We start from the raw sequence: 19,570 nt of genomic DNA on the forward strand, positions 1-19,570 counted from the left end.
TCCCTTATGAACTGTGTTTGGTATCCGTTATACCAGCCTCACAGATCACTCTCCAGCTTGTCCTCTTTTTCTGTTCTCTTAAAATCAGTTTGTATAAGATAAGATGGGTTTTTTGTTTTGACTAGTTGACTAGCTCTCACCTGTGAATTGACTGAGCTGGTATTTTGGGGAGTGGGGGGAGATTTAAACTAAAAATTTTGGTGACATTTAAACTAACTACAAATTATGGAAGTATCAGTTTTTCTCCAAAGAACAAGCCACATTTTTTTAGGAATGTGTTTGTTTCTTGAAGGCTAAGTTTTTATTTTTACTTTTTTCTTCACAGTTATAATAACAATTGTATTACTAAGATCACTTCAGATTGCAGTTTTAATGTTTTGAACTGTATGTTCATTGGTAAAGTAGTTCAGATAGTGCATAAAATTAAAACTCAAACAATCCCATCACTTTCCATTTTTTTGTTATCTCTTTAATCATACATACAGTTATATAATACCTTCCCCCCACCCCCACCCATGTTATAGACATTCAATACTTAATTCATTATGTTTAAAATTTTTTTTGAAAAGGCAAAAAATTAGAAGTAAACCAAATCATTTGTAGTTTTCCTTTTGAAACTTGTTATATTAATGTTTTTTACCCCCCCCCCCATATTTTAAGGCATACTAATTAGACTTAAATAAAATAACATCATTATGTTTATTTATATTATTAATAGAGACCTGGTGCACGAAATTCATGCACTTGGGGGGTCGGGTCCCTCAGCCCAGCCTGCGCCCTCTTGCAGTCCGGGAGCCCTCGGGAGATGTCCGTCAGTTGGACATCTTAGTGCTGCCATGGAGGTGGGAGATGCTCCCGCCACCGCTGCTGCATTTGTAAGCCGTGAGTCCGGCTGTGGGAGCACACTGACCACCAAGGGGCAGCTCCTGCGTTGAGCGTCTGTCCCCCTGGTGGTCATGCGCGTCATAGCGACCAGTCGTTCTGCCGTTCGGTCGATTTGCATATTAGCCTTTTATTATATAGGATGAGCTTTTCTTATGTCAGCAGTTGGTGTTAGAAATGGTTCAATGAATTTATTTGTGCTGTTTTAAGTAATGCTTCAGCAAATATCCTGTTAGTAAACATTCTTAAGTCAGTTTCCTTTTCAGTTAACCTTTCAACTGGTGTCTTGTTTCACCTAAGGCCACTCTTCACAGCTAATGTTTATGAATCAGGCGGACTTTAGAAGAGTGAATATGTCAGAGAGAAAGACAAAGGGTAGTGAGCATAACAGTTGAAACTTTAGGAATTATTTTATTTTTTTCATAACTCTCTTTGTTTCCTATAAGATTTCTGTTGGCTTATAAAAAGAACATTTAAAATGAAATGGTTATTTACAGCTTGCAAAAGGCCATCAGAATTAAACAAGAGTAGAAAGTCAAGACTAGAGAAAAAGAGCAATCTTGATATATAAGGTATAATTTTATGTGTATACTAGTGGCCCTGTGCACAAAATTCATGCACATTAAAAGGGAATTAATTAGGGGAAGTATTTTAATATTGCTATTTGCCCTTTATAATAGAAGTCTCAGAGATGAAAGAAAATTAGTAAAATGTATCTGAAAATCTCCCTCCTGTCAGAGTCTGGGGTGCGTCGCGGGACCCAGACGTCCCCACACACCCACACGTGCCTCGAAATCGCTCGAGACACAGACCCAGCCGGCCCCACCCCCGTCAAGCCCCGCAGGGCAGGGAGACACAGCCTCAGGTCCCCCGTCAAGTCCTGCCAGGTGGGGGGGCGCAGCCTCAGGTCCCCTGGCCCGTCACCAGGGCAGGGGGCATAGCCTCAGGTCCCCTGGCGCCGGGGCAGGGGTTGCGGCCTCAGGTCCCCCAGCCCCAGCGCCGGGGTGGGGGGACACGGCCTGAGGTGCCCTGGCATGAGGTCACAAGGGCGTGATGACCAGTTGCATATTAGCTCTTTATTTTATAGGATAATAAGTGACTTTTTAGACTTATTTTAACGATAGGATTTTTTTCTTCATCTTTTTTTTTTAATATATATTTTTATTGATTTCAGAGAGATAGAAACATCAATGATGAGATAGAAACATCAATGGTGAGAGAGAATCACCAATCGGCTGCCTCCTGCACGCCCCCTGTTGGGGATTGAGCCTGCAACCTGGGCATGTGTCCTTGACTGGAATCGAACCTGGGACCCTTCAGTCTGCAGGCCGATGCTCTATCCACTGAGCCAAACCAGCTAGGCGATTTTTTATATTTGAAGTGTGGGATGGGAGATATAGTTCCTTTTGAAGATCTGTTGCCAAAAGAGGAAGCTCACCTTGCGTCAGGAATTTTTCCTAATTTTTTCCCAAAATATTTTAATTGATTTTTAGACAGAGAGGAAGGGAGAGGGAGAGAAAAACATCAATGCAAGAGTGAAACAATTTATCAGCTGCTTCCTGTACCAGGGATCAAGTCTGCAACCTGGGCATGTGCCCCGACCAGGAATCAAACCTGCGACCTTTTTGAGCATAGGTCGATGCTTAACCATCTAGCCACACCTGCATGGGCAATTTTTTAAAAAAATTTTTTTTATTGATTTCAGAGAGGAAGGAAGAGGGAGAGAGAGATAGAAATATCTATGATGAGAGAGAATCATGGATCGGCTGCCTCCTGCAAGTCCCCCACTGGGGATCGAGCCCACAACTTGGGTATGTGCCCTTGACTGGAATTGAACCTGGGACCTTTCAGTTCACAGGCCAATGCTCTATCCACTGAGCCAAACTGGCTAGGGCATTTTTTCTCAATTTAAGTTAAAAAAAAATCATTTGCTAAGCTTCAATTAGGAGACAATGAATGGAATCCTCTATTTCATTACCATAGATGATGCTTGAACAGATTTTTTACATTCTTTAACTCTCAGTATACTACCAGGGGCTTGTTTTTAGTTTCTTTTTTTAACAGTTCTAACTATTTTAAATATTGATTTAAATATTGTTCTTTCTTGGAGCCTTTGGGACAAAAAGAGCATTTACTATCTTTCAATTGCCTTATGGATATTTCAGATTCTTCCTTAAGTCTAAAATTCATTATGGATCTTAGTGATCTGATTTCTCCTGTATCTTGAAATGTTTTGCTGTTTTATTACCTCAGGAAGTATTTCACCATCACTTATCAATTCCCAGCTATAATTTTAAAAAAGTCTAAAATAATAAGAAAGTGGAAGAATGATGAAATCACCTACAAGGATGACTATAGTGAACTCAGTCACTACAATGAAATAAACAGCTGCTATTCGTTATTTTCAGCTTTTGACTTACATTTTCCAAAGTATGGCATGACCTTTCAAAAAGCTATAAAGGATGTCTGGAGATATTATCTTTTAAGCCTTTTTTTTTTTTTTTTAAGTTTCATTGAATTCCACTCTATGGAATTAAGAATTTTTCATTTTCTGCTCAGAGTAAAAGAAGAAATTTGCCAGAATAAGACATTTAACTGTGAGAAAAACAAATCAGAAGATGAATATAAAGAGGTAGCAGCACTCTGGGCTCTTTAATGATGGTGAAGTTGATAGGATAAGTGAAATCTGAGTTCTAGCTGACTGTACCCTAAATTATCACCAAGAATTCATGAGCAGACAGTATATTTCCAAAGCCATTGCACAGGGAAGCGTCATTCAATATTTGGTGACAAGAATTTGGACTATCACATTTTATTTATTTATTTTTTATTTCATTTTTATAATCCTTACCCAAGGATATTCTCTCCCGTCTCCCCCCCCCCCTCCCCCCCCCCCCCCAATTGATTTTTAGATAGAGTGGAAGGGAGGGAAGGAGGAGGGAGAGTGGGGAGAGAGAGAGAAAGAGGTGAGAGAGACACGTCGATTGGTTGCTTCCAACACAAGCCTGGACCATGGCTGAGGATTGAACCTGTGACCCAGGTACATGCACTTGACGGGGAATTGAACCTCTGACCCTCTGGTGTGCAGGCCAACACTCTAAGCACTAAGCCATGCCAGTCAGGGCTGGACCGTCATATTTTGCTGAAGGATGTTGACAGTGTTTATTTTTTTTTTATATTTATGCAACAAAACCTACTTACTATGTTTGTAATTGGATTAGTGCTTATAGCAGTATGTATAGTGGTTGGAAGGAAACATATGATGTAGAAATGAAAAAATTGGTTGAATTAATCCTTTTCATTGGTATTTATATATCTTAATAAATATGTTATCACATTTATGGAACCAAGAACTTGACTGTCCTTCAAGAAAATTGTAAGCTATCAAAGTTTTCAAAAGGGTAATGCATGTTGATGATATATGTGCAAAAAGAACCAGCAGTCAGTTAGAACCTATTAGAGACAAGTACAATTAATCCTCATATTTCGCAGATTCCATATTTGCACATTTGCCCCATTGCTAAAATCTATTTGTAATTCCAAAATCAGAGCTGGTAGCACTTTCACCATCATTCACAGGCAGGTGCACACAGAGTGATGAATAATAAGAATCTCCTGGCTCGCTTGTTTCCTGCTGAGGTCTAATAAGGCAGTTTCATTTTTGGTGCCCTGCCTTCCTGTTTTGGCCCTTACTAGTATCCTGCAAACAGGTGTCCTTTTTCATGGTCTCCAGTGATACATTTTCTGCATTTTTGTGTGAAATGGGCTATTCCCTATTTTTGTCATAAGATATTGAAGTTTTTCTTGTGCAGTGACTGAGTGTTTTCACTTTTTAAAATGCCCGTCTGCATTGTGCTGAATGCTGTCTGGTGTTCCAGAGAGCAAGGAGGCTGTGATGTGGACAAATGCAGGTATTAGACAAGCTTCATTCATGCACAAGTTACAGCATTGTTGGCTATGAGTTCATTGTTTATGAATCAACAATGTATATTAAATGAGGTGTCTATAAACAAACACTTAAAACAAGGTGATGTGTTGATTTGTTTACCTGTATCTGGTGAAAAATAGAAGGAACTCTTTTTTAAAAAAAATATATTTTATTGATTTTTTACAGAGAGGAAAGGAGAGGAATAGAGAGTTAGAAACATCAATCAGCTGCCTCCTGCACACCCCCTATTGGGGATGTGCCTGCAACCAAGGTACATGCCCTTGACTGGAATTGAACCTGGGACCCTTCAGTCTGCAGGCCGATGCTCTATCCACTGAGCCAAACTGGTTAGGGCTAGAAGGAACTCTTAACCCTGTGCTCACTAATTCAGAATTTGCAGCAATTTTGTAGATATATACATACCACAAATAATACGAATCGACTATTTACAGCAGGGGTCCTCAAACTTTTTAAACAGGGGGCCAGTTCACTGTCCCTCAGACCGTTGGAGGGCCGGACTATAGTTTAAAAAAAAACTATGAACAAATTCCTATGCACACTGCGCATATCTTATTTTGAAGTAAAAAAACAAAATGGGAACAAATACAATATTTGTATTTGCATGTGGCCCACGCGCCGTAGTTTGAGGACTCTTGGTTTACGGGATGAATATGTTCCAGTTACATTAAAAGAATGTTGTCCATTTTCAGTATACAACAAGTTCTCGAATAACATTGTTTCATACAGTCAGCCTATGGTAAATTGGTTTTGTTGTACGTGATTTCACTGAAAGTTGCAGAACCTACTGGTGACATACTGGTAACCTGTATGTACTTTCAGGGCCAGGAAAATATTGAATAAAAATTGGGTTTGTTATGTTAAGTTCTTATTAAAATTATCTAATGAAGTTCTTTTAACTTTCCCTTCATTCTTAAGTAAATTTTTACAAAATAACTTAAAATTTTTTAAATTTTTTGTAGGCTTATTTGACCCAGAAAATAACCATTTTTCTTTGTAGGCTGTGGGTTAATAAAAGCTGAAGGCACAAGGAAATAATTCACTGGCAGCAGTTCACCTGATGCTTAGAGGTCATGAGCTAGTGGTAGTATTTTGGTGGTCCAGCTGAATCTGGAGTACTTCCTGACGTAGATCTTCCAGCGTTTTTCTTTTTTGAGTTATTTACAAACTGATGAAAGTACTCTCTTAGGAAGGTTCCAGAGTTCTGCATTTGTAGGTTAGGACAGTCTATTTGCTGTAGAAACCAGAAAAGCAAGTTACGGATTAGGTCTCTAGGCCTTTAGCATTTCTAGGTTTAGTGCCTATTAACAGAATGTCAGAAATGGTGGTTTGTGCCAAAACCTTTTTATTTTTTTTTTATTTTTATTATTTATTTATTTATTTATTTTTAATATATTTTATTGATTTTTTACAGAGAGGAAGGGAGAGAGATAGAGAGTTAGAAACATCGATGAGAGAGAAACATCGACCAGCTGCCTCCTGCACATCTCCTACTGGGGATGTGCCCGCAACCCAGGTACATGCCCTTGACCGGAATCGAACCTGGGACCTTTCAGTCCGCAGGCTGACGCTCTCTATCCACTGAGCCAAACCGGTTTCGGCCCAAAACCTTTTTAAGAGTGCATATATACATAGTTCAAAGACTCTGTTTCTTTATTTGTAACTATTTATGAGAGATGCCTGTTTTTACAAACTAACCTGGAAATCTTTATTTGCTTCTAATGGCCTTTATTGTATTTTCTGTTTGTTTCTCTTCCCCATTGGACAAAGCTCAAAAGCATGAATGGTACATTATTTATGTTTTTAACGCTAAGCATAGTGCTTGACACTAAGTATTCTGCGTTTCATTGAATGGTCATTTAGTGAATTTGCGATGAAGAAATTGATACACAAATTAAATTATATATCTAGATTATTAATTAAGTAGGAAGGTCTCAGCATCTTCCTCAGACTCCTCTGTATGCCCTATTGCTTTTTTAAAAAAATTATAAAATGACGTTCTCCCCACAATTTTTTTTTTATGAGGGAAAGTTTATTTTTTATTAATCCTCACCCAAGGATATTTTTCCATTGATTTTTAGAGAGAGTGGAAGGGAGGGAGGGGGAAAGACAGAGAGAGAGAAACATCAATGTGAGAGAGACACATCAATTGGTTGCCTCCCGGGTCGAGCCTACAACCAAGGTATGTGCTCTTGACCGGAATCAAACACGGAACCCTTCAGTCCACAGGCCAATACTATATCCACTGAGCCAAACTGGGTAGGGCCCACATCCTTTTTTAAAAAAATATGTTTTTATTGATTTTAGAGAACAAGGCAGGGAGAGGAATAAAGAGATAGAAATATCAATGAGAGAGAGTCATGATTGACTGCCTCCTGCACACATCTATGGAAGCTTGAGCCCACAAACTGGTGGGAATCAAACTGGTGACCTCTTGGTTCCTGGGTTGATGCTAAACCACTGAGCAACACCAGCTGGGTTCACCACATTCTTAAATATGCTGATTAAGCTAGTCATTCTACGTTTTTGTTGTTGTTGTTGTTAATCCTCGCCTGAGGATATTTTTCCATTGATTTTTAGAGAGAGTGGAAAGGAGGGGGAGAGACCAAAACATTGATGTGCGAGAGACACAATGATTGGTTTTCTCCCGCATATGCCCTGACCAGGGCCAGGGATCAAGCCTGCAACCAAGGTATCTACCTTTGAATGGAATAAAACCCAGGACCCTTCAGTCCACAGGCTGACACTCTATCCACTGAGCAAAAGAGTCCAGGGCTCATTCTCCATTAAAAATAAAAATAAAATTTTTTTTATGGATTTCAGAGAGGACGGGAGAGATAGAAACATCAATGATGAGAGAGAATCATTGATCACTGCCTCCTGCACACTTCTTACTGGGTATATGCCCTGACCAGGAATTAAACTGTGACTTCTTGGTTCATAGGTCTGTGCTCAACCACTGAGCACACCTGCTGGGCTCATGCTCCATTTTTAACACTTGGAGTGCGGGAAACGAGTTAAGTCGGCTCGCGTGAATTGCGCGTACTCCGCGGGAGCCGTCTTAACTCGGTTCATATAGATTTGCGGTGGAGTGCGGGAAACGTGTAAACTCGGGCCGATTGTAACTGCGTATTACCAAATATTTGTTTGTTTGCCGTTCACAAAGATACCTACCTGCGTATGCGAACCGTTTCATACCCATTGGGGTAATAGGTATCATAAAAATCCCTGATTTTGCGCGGGAAACCTAAATAATTGCCAATAATTGCCCGGGCCATCTTATATTTTGGCGGGAAATTCACCCCACACCGGAGTGTTAATAAATTATTTAAAAGTGTGTAGTAAGTACACATTTTATATTTTCATTCTAACAGGTCTCTTAACTACAGAAAAATGTTAATATTTTCATTTGAAAAAACATTCTACAAAGGCACTGAACTAGCTAATCTTTTCATATATATATGTGTATGTATGTATGTATATATACACACATATACATATATATATGTTTTATTGGTTTTTTACAGAGAGGAAGGGAGAGGGATAGAGAGTTAGAAACATCAATGAGAGAGAAACATCGATCAGCTGCCTCCTGCACACCTCCCACTGAGGACGTGCCCGCAACCAAGGTACATGCCCTTGACCGGAATCGAACCTGGGACCTTTCAGTCTGCAGGCCAATGCTCTATCCACTGAGCCAAACCGGTTAGGGCTTAAGAAATAAACATCAATTCCTTTTTGTGAAGATTTATTTAGATTAAGTTAGGTTTTAGAAAGTTTAATTCAAAGCCTACACATATTTTCTGCAATGTTTGAATTGATTAATTTTAGACTGAACTCAGCTAGATTATTGAATAACTAGAGGCTCAGTGCATGAAATTCATGCACTCGGGGTGGGGGGGAGTCTCTCAGCTTGTGCCCTCTCGCAGTCGGACCCCTCAGAGCATGTCCAAGCGGGCCTAAGCTGGCAGTTGTACATCCGTAGTGCTGCCCCGGAGGTGAGAGAGGCTCCCGCCACCGCCACTGTGCTCACCAGCCTGTGAGCCCAGCTTCTGGCTGAACAATACTCCCCCTGTGGGAACACACTGACCACCAGGGGGCAGTTCCTGCATTGAGCATCTGCCCCCTGGTGGTCAGTGCACATCATAGCAACTGGTCATTCTGCTGTTTGGTCGATTTGCATATTAACCTTTTATTATATAGGATAGTTGAGAACCTTTAGTAAAGGAAAAACTTATAAAACAAACTTATAAAACTATATGTATAGCTATTTGACTCTTGTTATAATGCCCACCTTATTTTTCTGGCCATTATTTTGTAAAACTTCTTTTCTCTTAGCTTGATAAAGATGACATGGTCTACATGGAAGCATATGACAAGTTGCTGGAGTCCTGGCTGACTTTGGTCCAAGATGACAAACATTTCCATAAAGGCTTTTTTACCCAGCATGCAGTTCAAGTCTTCAATTCCTATATTCAGTGCCACCTGGCCGCTCCAGATGGCACAAGGAATTTGGTAAGTTTTAAGCCAGATTGTGATTAAAAATCTGTTCCAGTATAGGCTCTATTTTGTCAGTTTTTATCCTCTTGTACGTTGTGTAATGCTAGAAATTTGAACTGAACTTCTTCAAAATATTTGCTGAGAGCATTAGAGAGCTATAGTGGTCCCTTGTCTAAGTGTACCATGTTTTGTGGTATGTAGTTAGTAGTTTAACTTTTTTTCTCTTCAATTTTCAGTTACCCACCTTTGTCTTCCTAGTTTTCAAGTAGTATTAATGACTTCGTGTTTACACGGATCGTGGATCTTAAAGATGTCAGATCTTTTTAGTGACAGAAGTTAAATTCTGTGGTGTGGGAGGTGGGTTGTTAGTGGGCAGTCAACTGTGTTTACATGTGTTCTGCGGGTTTTTATCCTTCACTTCTTTCTCCTCTGTGTTTTCCCCTCCCTCTCATTGGGTGACTATAAGGCTGTCGGCACAGTTAGATACGGGTCTCTAGACAGCTGCCCTGAAGGTTAGCTCTGGCCAGCTCCCCTTCTCACGTGAAGTGCGGAAGGTATTTCATAGTGCAACAGAAATGCGTGGCTTACGGGATGAGGGCATACAGCTCCTTACTGATTATTTCTCTCATTGAAAACAGACTGCCAATGGTGTGACCTCTCGTGAGGAAGAGGAAATAAGTGAACTTCAAGAAGATGACCGAGACCAGTTTTCAGATCAACTAGCCAGTGTAGGAATGCTAGGAAGAGTTGCCGCAGAGCACTGTATACCTCTTCTGACAAGGTACACACAGGCCAGAGAACCCATGGAGCAAATACTCTGTACTTACACTTCCTTGAAGAGCACTTTATACACCCCTACCCGATTTGCACACTGGAGCAAATGGACAGAAACACACTCATGGCTGCAGTCCTTGGCTTTTACATTGGAGCCCAGGTACTACAGCATAGATGGCAGAGAGATTATGGAAACATGGTGTGAGACATGATTTGACCCATATCAATAAAAACTTGGAATATCCAGCTTTCAAATGCCTGTTTTAAACCTTGATTATTTGAAAAGCACTATTTTAATTCTGTTATAAATGATAAATCACAGTTCCTGTAGTGCTGTGAGAACAGCTGTGTATAATAATAAATACTTTTGTATATATCTTTTCGTGCAACATCTTAAATTTATGTTAATAGTGGAGGCCCGGTGCATGAAAATTCATGCACTGGACGGGGGGGTGGTCCCTCAGCCCAGCCTGCCCCCTCTCACAGTCCAGGAGCCCTCAGGGGCAGGAGGCGACCTGGTGATCAGGGGAAGGCGACACCCCATCACACCTCTGCTGCTGCCACTGCCAGCAGCGCAAGCCTCGGCCGGCCTGGTGACCTGAGCCTCGGGTGGCCCTGGACAGCTGGGCAGCCGCCATCCAAGGCTTGCCTGTGCCTTGAGCTGGCCCTGGGCGACTGGGGGCTGAGGGGACTGGGGGACTCTGGAGACAGGCATGCAGAGTGGCTGGGCCCGCCTGGGGGTGGCCCAGCCTTGCCATGTGTCTGCCACCCCGGTGGGGCTGAGGGGACTGGGTGCCACCATCTTGTGGTTGTGGGCGCTGCCATCTTTGAGGGTAGAACAGTCAATTAGCATATTCCCTCCTTATTGGCTGTGGGCACTGCCATTTTTGAGGGCGGGGCAGTCAATTAGCATTTTCTCTCTTTATTGGCTCTGGGTGCCTCCATCTTTTGCGATGGTGTGAGGGTCAATTATCATATTCCTGCTTTATTAGATAGGATATGGAAATTATGTTATTCTAGGTCTTTGCTTACTGAACTTTATGAAACTATTATTTTTTTCTTCTTTTAGTTTATTAGAAGAAAGAGTAACAAGGCTCCACGGTCAGTTACAGCGACATCAGCAGCAGTTACTTGCTTCACCTGGTTCAAGCACCATTGACAGCAAAATACTTGATGAGCTATATGAAGATATTCACTGGCTTATTTTAGTTACAGGTTGGTTGGTTGTTTATTTTTAAAAATGTAATTGCCAGCTGAGCAGTTTAAGCCTTAAAAATAAATTTCATGTATTAAAAATAATAGTCCATACATAGTATTGGATGAAATTTGGCAACAGCTGCTATGTTACAGCTACAAATGCATTTTTTTAAAAAATATTGGCTAACATGTATTTAGTGCCAATTGCATACCAAATATTTTATGTAGAGCTCATTGTAGCCCACTGAATTGGTGTTATTTTTAGGTATTATTATTGTCATTATTATTATCCCCTTCTTATAAATGAATCTGAGACTTAAAGAGTTGTAAGGAACTAGCCCATGGTTACACTGCTATTAATTTTTGGAGCCAGTATGCAAATCTAGTCAGTCTGACTTTTAGAGTCTTCTTCTGTAACCATACTGTCAGTGTTTCTGTATTTTAAATAATCAGAAAAAATCTTAATTTTTGAAAAGGCATCCCTAAATATTAAGTTTTGACATAGATAATGGTAGCATTCTTATTAACTTTACAGAATATATTACTGAAAATTATTAAAAGGTAGTAAAATAAAAAGCCTACATATCAGTATGAGTGATAAAATTGTTGACTAAAACACTTGTCCTTTGGTTTTTCCTGTTTTTTTGAGAGTTAATTATCTAAGAAATAGAACGTTTCTTCTCATCAAACTTGAAATAACATATTACATTTATAATTTACATTTACATCAATTTATATGATGTATGTAAATCAAATAAAACAAAACATTTATAGTGCAATTTGATAAATGTAGATTTGTTAAGTGTTCATTTTTAATTTTTTTTAAACTGAAGGCTACCTCTTAGCTGATGATACTCAGGGAGAGACTCCGCTAATACCTCCAGAAATAATGGAATATTCCATTAAGCATTCATCTGAAGTTGACATTAATACAACACTTCAAATTTTGGGATCTCCAGGAGAAAAGGCTTCTTCCATCCCAGGGTACAACAGAACAGATTCTGTGATTAGGTAATATGAACTCTATAGCTGTGCTCTTGTAATTTATACTGTCTTATTAAGTTCTGAGTTGATGGGTAGATGACTCAAGTGATAGGTACGTTATAAATCTGATACATGAAAGAAGATAAAACTTGGAGAAGCCTTGAAATAAACAAGGACGGCAAGTACTCAGTATATTTAAGCAATGCCACTCTGGTGAGATTGACAGCCATACCCAGTACTGAGGAGAACAAGCATTCAGTTATTCTGAATACAGGGAGACTTTGAGGGGACATTTGCTCTAATGCACTGTGATTATATCCATCAGAAAGCAGTACTGATACAGGTACAGGCACTCTAAATGCAAGAAACAGAATATGAGATTATTAGAGACCCAATGAATGTTAATAAGTATTTATTGTTCATAAAGTTAAAACTTCACATTAGTGTCTTTCTTAAGGAAAATGGATTATTATCTTACAAAATAGAAATATTTACCCTGAATATGTGAAACTTAAAAGCCCTGTCAGTGAAGGTAAAAGACTATGTGCCTCAAATGAAAGAATTCACTTTGATCTTTCTAATAGTAATGGCAACTTTTTCATTACTTCTTAATGGTGACATTAAGGAGGGATAAATCTGAACTAAATGTCTTCCGAAAAGTGAATTTGTAAACAGCATTATAAATTTCAGTGTATTTATTTAAATTTAGGTTTCAGGCAGAAATGTCAACAATGAAATAACATTGGTTTTTTGTCAGTTGCAAAGTCAGTAACTCAAACAGGGTGCTGTCCCCCTTATTCTTTTTTTTTTTAAATATATTTTATTGATTTTTTACAGAGAGGAAGGGAGAGGGATAGAGGGTTAGAAACATCGATGAGAGAGAAACATCGATCAGCTGCCTCCTGCACACCTCCTATAGGGATGTGCCCGCAACCCAGGTACATGCCCTTGACCGGAATCGAACCCAGGACCTTTTAGTCCGCAGGCTGGCGCTCTATCCACTGAGCCAAACCGGTTAGGGCCCCCTTATTCTTTTTACTTAATGCCCAAATACATGGAGATCACTAAGCTTGTGCAGTAGAAAATATGATTTTTAAAAAATTGAACTCATAAGTTAATATCAAGGAAATGTTTGGGAATTTATTCCTTTATTCTTGCATTCTCTTGTTCGAAATAAAATATTAAGGATCTATTGAAAAAGTTTTCTGTTCCTTTTAGAATGACTATAGGCATAGGATTAAGTCTGAAAATCATTGCTTTTGCTTTGGTTTGATTCATGGTGAATGATAATTAAAAGGCAGTTCATTTCAGCATGCTGTCACATGATATTCTTTGTCATATTTTTTGCCTGAGCAGTACTGTCAGATTTATTGTCTGGGCAGTACCATCAGGAATGCTTTCCTTGTATTTTCAGTGCTTTTTCAATTTTTGCCAGTCCCAGTTATCACTGTGGGAGCAAAACATTTTGGTATCTGAGAGCACAGACTATGGAGGGAGAAGGTGAGAGTTGGAACAACCACCAAAAAAATTGTCTTTTTTTTTTTTTTTAGTCTAGAAAATTAATGTGAAATTAAATGGTATATTGGACAAATATTCCTTATTTGATTGAAAAACTAATTTACATTTCTTGAAATTATTTGGCAAATAGTTGAATACCTCCTACATACCAGGTACTGTTCAAGGCATTTGGGATACATTAGTGATCAAAACAGACAAATTGCTTCCCTTTTGAAGCTTCTTGTAGGGGAGAGATAATCAGTTAATTATGTTGTATGTTAGGAGACCATAAGTGCTGTGGTAAGAAGCTGAGCAGGGTCGGGAATCAGGAGTGCAGACTCAGGGACTGCTTGTAACGTTAAATAGTGAGTCAATGTTGGCTTTCTTTAGAAGGTGTCTGGTGAGCCAAGGCTTAGGGTTGGTGAGAGGCCAGGGAGGCCGGGAAGAATATTGAAACAGTGAAAGCAGATGCCGAGGCCCACCGCAGGCAGTCATCCAAGAACAGCAGGAACGGCTACTGTGGATGGAGCAGAGTGAGAAAAAATTGTGTAGCAGATGGAGTTAGAGAGGAAAATACTAGTAGAGGGGATCAGTGAAGTCTTTGGGCCTTTGTAGTTTCTGATCTGAATGGGGTGGGTGCTCTTGTAGGGTTTTGAGGTGACCGTGCTGCATTGAGGGTAAACTACCTGGGGCAGAAGTGGGAGCAGGAGATCAGTGAAGAGGCTATTTGCTGTCATCCAGAGAAAGATGCTGTTCCAGACCAGAGTGATAGTAGAGGTTGGGAGACTTTAAAGAAAGCTCTCTTTGACTCACTGTGCTGACTTCTGGTTTATGAATTGAGAAGGTAATCCCATGTTTCCCATAATACCAGGACTGGGTTATTTGGGACACTGAATGCTGTCTGAAATGTAAAGTATGTTCAGATAGCACGCTGAAGAAACTGAAGTAGGACCAGGGTATCAATCTTGGGATAGCAACAACTAAAACAACATTGTGATGTTTTCAGTTGTTTCAACTTCTCTGAGGATGTGGTAGAGGGGTGATATAGAGTGATGCAGGAGGACCAAGGGAGGGGCTCCTGACAAGAGTTGGCATTTAAACTGACACTTGGAGAATGAATGGGAACTTGCAGCATAAAGAGGAAGGAAAATAGTATTCCAGGCACTGACAGCAGCCTAGCAAAGAGTCCAGAAGTGAGAGGAGGCTCATGTGCACACTTGAAGGGAGAGGTATTGGTTGAAGGTAGAGAAGTAGGGTGGGCCAAAGAAGTTGGATTAAAAGTGTTGAAAGGGTTTGAAACAGGGAAGTGAGTTAATCAAATTGTTTTATTAGAAGATTGCAGTGTGGAAGCTGGATATAAAGGATGGCTGGTAAGTTAGGAAGCATTTCCGTTAGTGGAGTGAAGATGGGGGAAGGGCAGATGGATAACAGGTGTTTCAGGGGCAGCTCTTGGGGACTTTGGGGTTGATCAAGAGTGGTAAGAGAGGCAGGAATGAGGACAGGCTCCCGGAGCCCAGGGTTCATCTTCCTGTGGTACTCTTCTTGACCTTGCTCCCATTTTACAAAAAAAAAGGGCAAACTCTTCCTTGTTCCAAGTCTTACTGTGATGGGTTGGCAGGTGTGTAGAAACCTGCAGAGTTCCAGATAGTGTGGTATTGGGATTGAGTGACTGGTGTAATGATAAACCAGTAATTTTATAAGTCAGGAGGTTTTCAGTCCTTTGCCTTAAATACCACTAAAGAGTGACTTAATAAAGCTGTCAGTTATCATGTTATTAAAAATAGTTTTTGGTGGTAGAGCTCTAGTGATTTTTGGCATATAACTTGCAATAAGTTCAGATAATTTAGGGCTCTGCTATTTTTTAAATGCCTTCAATTTCCTTGAAGTTGAATGAGTTTTCACGTCTTTTTATCTATTAAAATGAAAAACGAGCCAAATTATACTCAACTCTGTCTTATTTTAGCAATAAGAAATATTTTTTCACAGGTACATAAATTTATTTTAAAAATAAAACCCTGCTACATCAATCTCATTCAGACATATTTATGTTTAATAATTTAAATTGTGTTGATATTTTGTGCAATTGTGTACTACTAAGTATTGTAATAACTCAATATAGAAGACATTTTAAAAGTCTTACGTTCATTGGAAATTTTATAAAATTATATTTTAGTAGCTAGACATATCTGTTTTCCAACTGTTAAAAACTTGTTTATTTTTCAAATGGATGGTGGTGAGTATCGCAACAGCATGGTAATTAAATTCCAGTGCATAAGTTTAAGTGGCTACTCCAGCTATTTCAAATTCTATTAGGCTGAAAATTATAATATTTAAAACTATTCTTTTAAAAAATTCTACTAGATGTCTTAATGAGATTTCTTTGTTTTAGAGAAGAACAGCCTCTTAAAAACATCAAATTCTGTCTCACCAAAACTATTTATTCTTATATGAAAATTTTAATGTATTGTGAAGTTGTCAGGATATTATTGTTTACATGCACCCTAAAATAATTTTTTTAAAGTTTGAACACTGGTGGTGAAGGGAGTATATATAGTGAAAAAGAAGAGGTTCTAGGGACAGAACCTTAGAAACCAACTGTTTAAAAGAAGAAGGAGATCAGAGGACAAGAGGATGTCATAACCCGAGGAAGAGTAAGAAACAAATTAGGGGAAATATGGAAAATATGGTGCAAGGGAAGACATTTCAAAAGGGCAGAGTGATCAGTAGTATCTGGTATTTCTGGGACATCCAACTGGATAAAGAACTGAAATGTCTGTATGATTTCATTACAAAGAGACAGTTCAGTTATCTTGAGAGTAGTAGGAAGGTAGTGGCCAGACTTCCTGTGATTAAAACCCCTTTCTTAGCACTGATATTCACAAAATGGTGTGGTAATGGGTTCTTTCAATTAAATCTTTGCTTCTTTGCCTTTAGCTAAAGGCAACTTAAATATATATCATGTCTAGTTATGTGTTCACTTAATCCCATTCTGAAACAAAGGCTTTTTTTATTTATCTGCACGTCATGCTGCATTGTTAATTATGTAGTATAGAAAAGGACATTACATACACCATGTAGGTGATTTTTCCAGTAAGATTTTAATTTTATAATACCATTAAGAATCAAGTTTTATAGGAAATGAATAGGACTATCAGATCTTTAAAAAATCCTCATCCAAGGATATGTTTGTTTGTTTTTGAGAGAGAGAGAGAAAAACATACATCCATGTGAGAGAGAAACATTGGTTGGTTGCCTCCCGTAAGCATCCCTACTGGGGATCAAACCTGCAACCTAGGTATGTACCCTGACCGGGAATTGAACCTGCAGTCTTTTTGATGAACAGGATGACACTCCAACCAATTGAGCCACCTGACTGGGACAGGACTATCAGATTTAAAGACAGGACTCAATATTCAAAACATTCTGGATAAGTCTATTACCAGACCCTGCATCATAAAATGACCAATGCTAATTATGTCACTGTTAGGTAGTGATGGTGTGCTGAAAATGTTAGCATCTACTCTGAAATTTTATTTTATTGTATTGTATATATTTTTATTGACTTGAGAGGGAGAGGGAGAGAAAGAAAAATATCCATGTGAGAGAGAAACATCAATCGGTTGCCTACTGATTGGCAACCGAAACCCAAGCATGTGCCCTGATGGGGAATCGAACTGGCAACCTTTTAGTGTACAGGATGATGCTCAACCAATTGAGTCACACTGGCCAGGGCTACTCTGAACTTTTAATTTTATGTATTTCTCCATTTTGAATCTGAAAAATTTCTTTAGATAGTAATGCAGGCACAACTTCAACAGAAGGTTATCTCTGGCCACAGTTCCTCTCCATTTCTTTGTCTTGTTTGCTGCTTCCTGAAAGATCAGCAACAAAGTAGGGCATTTGTCTACAGCGTTATTAATGAAAATTTCAAGAATAACCTGGCCTAAATCCAGAGAGCTGGGAAACAAAAAAAGGACTTTTATGAAGAAATTAACTAATAAACGAAGAATAATGACTTCTTTTTGTACCCATAGGCTGTTATCTGCTGTTCTCAGAGTTTCGGAAGTTGAGTCTCGAGCAATAAGAGCAGATCTCACTGATCTGCTAAGCCCTCAAATGGGCAAAGATATTGTTTGGTTTCTAAAACGCTGGGCAAAGACTTATCTCCTGGTGGATGAGAAGCTATATGATCAGGTCAGAATGTAAAACTATTTAACTTGATTTGGATTTATGATTATGGCAGTTACAGAAATGAGAACATTTTCTTGGAGATTTTATTATCAAAATGTGACTAAGCTGAACATTTTCCACATTGAAGAGAACTGCATTAGTGACATGCTATTTTAATAACTTTTCTTGGAGCACATCATTTAATTCAGTGTACTTTAACCGATGTTAAGTTATAGATTACGGTTTGAGAACAGATTAACTTATGTTCTTTGAATTTGTGTAAATATCATGTTAGTGTATTAATAACAATAAATTAAAGTGAACAATAAAATCACATTGGCTAATACTTCCAGCAATAAAGATAAATTTTTAAAAATCACATTGGAAAACATTAAGTGGATTGAGGATGTCTCTTTTGGACTTACGGATATGAATTTATAAAATGATGTGAAGTGAGCAGCACTTCATATTTAGATGCTAATTTCAGTTTGATTTTTCTATGGATTTTTTTTTTTTTTTTTTAGCTGATCATTCTTTCTGACCTAAAAAATTGGTTTTCTCTTTAAGATAAGTCTACCATTCAGTACAGCATTTGGAGCAGATACTGAGGGTTCTCAGTGGATTATTGGCTACCTCTTACAGAAAGTCATCAGCAACCTCTCAGTGTGGAGTAGTGAGCAGGACCTTGCAAGTGACACTGTGCAGCTCCTTGTCACTTTGGTGGAAAGAAGAGAAAGGTAAGCTGATTGTAAGAATCAGGCTGTGTGTGTGTGTGTAATGAGCTTGCTTTTTACTGTAGACTTTGCAAGTGACAACAATTGGTCCTAAGGTCTAGGTAGATCCTGCATTTTTGGAGCAGTGCGTTTAAAAAACAGTGTCAGGTTATTATTACAAGTGCAAATAGGGCTTCCCTGTGTTACAAGTGAGGATTGCATTGACTGTTCAAGGATTTGGTATGAAAGTATCTTATGAGTACCATACGTATTTAATTTAGTAATTTATTTATATATTAAAGTTTTAAAAAACTTTATAATAAAATAGTTTCATTTGATTATTCAGGTATCCTATTAGTATTATCCCATTTTGAAGATGAGAAAAGCTGATAATTTAGTAATTAAAAATTGCTTTCTACAACAGATTTTGGAAATGTTTTCATTTTTCTTACTGCATAGGAATACGATTATTATTATTACTATTGTCATTGGCTACTACTTACTGATTTCTTATAATATACTGGGTACTTTTCCAAGCATTTCATATAAAGCATCCTATTTAATCACATCAATCTCAGCCAAGAGATGTAATGTTGTTTTTACTATTGTTATCCCTATTTACAGATCAGGAGACTGATTTAATAAGAGAGATTAAATACATTTTACATAGTCAGATTACCAATGGGATTTGAATGCAAGCTTGTGGGTCTTCAAATTCTATGCCCAGTTTACTATACTTGAAAATCAATTAAATCCAGCCTGACCAGTGTTGCTCACTGGTTGAGCATCGACCCATGAACCAGGAGGCCATGATTCAATTCCCGGTCAGGGCACATGCTTAGGTTGGCGTACAGGAGGCAGCTGATCAGTGATTCTCTCTCATCATTGATATTTCTGTCACTCCCTC

The 19,570-nt window shown here is 38.7% G+C and overlaps 1 protein-coding gene across 3 annotated transcripts in view; it reads left to right on the forward strand.

The window, feature by feature from the left end:
- XPO4 (exportin 4) overlaps positions 1-19,570 on the forward strand; it is a 143,856-nt gene that overhangs the window by 101,771 nt on the left and 22,515 nt on the right. For all 3 annotated transcript variants that reach the window (XM_070409326.1, XM_070409328.1, XM_070409327.1), the window contains exons 10-15: positions 9,167-9,343; positions 9,967-10,109; positions 11,172-11,317; positions 12,133-12,310; positions 17,815-17,974; positions 18,518-18,687. In XM_070409326.1, coding sequence (XP_070265427.1) covers positions 9,167-9,343; positions 9,967-10,109; positions 11,172-11,317; positions 12,133-12,310; positions 17,815-17,974; positions 18,518-18,687 — 974 coding nt within the window. The remainder of the gene's footprint in view (positions 1-9,166; positions 9,344-9,966; positions 10,110-11,171; positions 11,318-12,132; positions 12,311-17,814; positions 17,975-18,517; positions 18,688-19,570) is intronic.

The sequence above is a fragment of the Myotis yumanensis genome, unplaced genomic scaffold (assembly GCF_028538775.1).
Source record: "Myotis yumanensis isolate MYYU_CA2020_CCGP unplaced genomic scaffold, mMyoYum1.0.hap1 SCAF_3, whole genome shotgun sequence".
NCBI lineage: Eukaryota > Metazoa > Chordata > Mammalia > Chiroptera > Vespertilionidae > Myotis > Myotis yumanensis.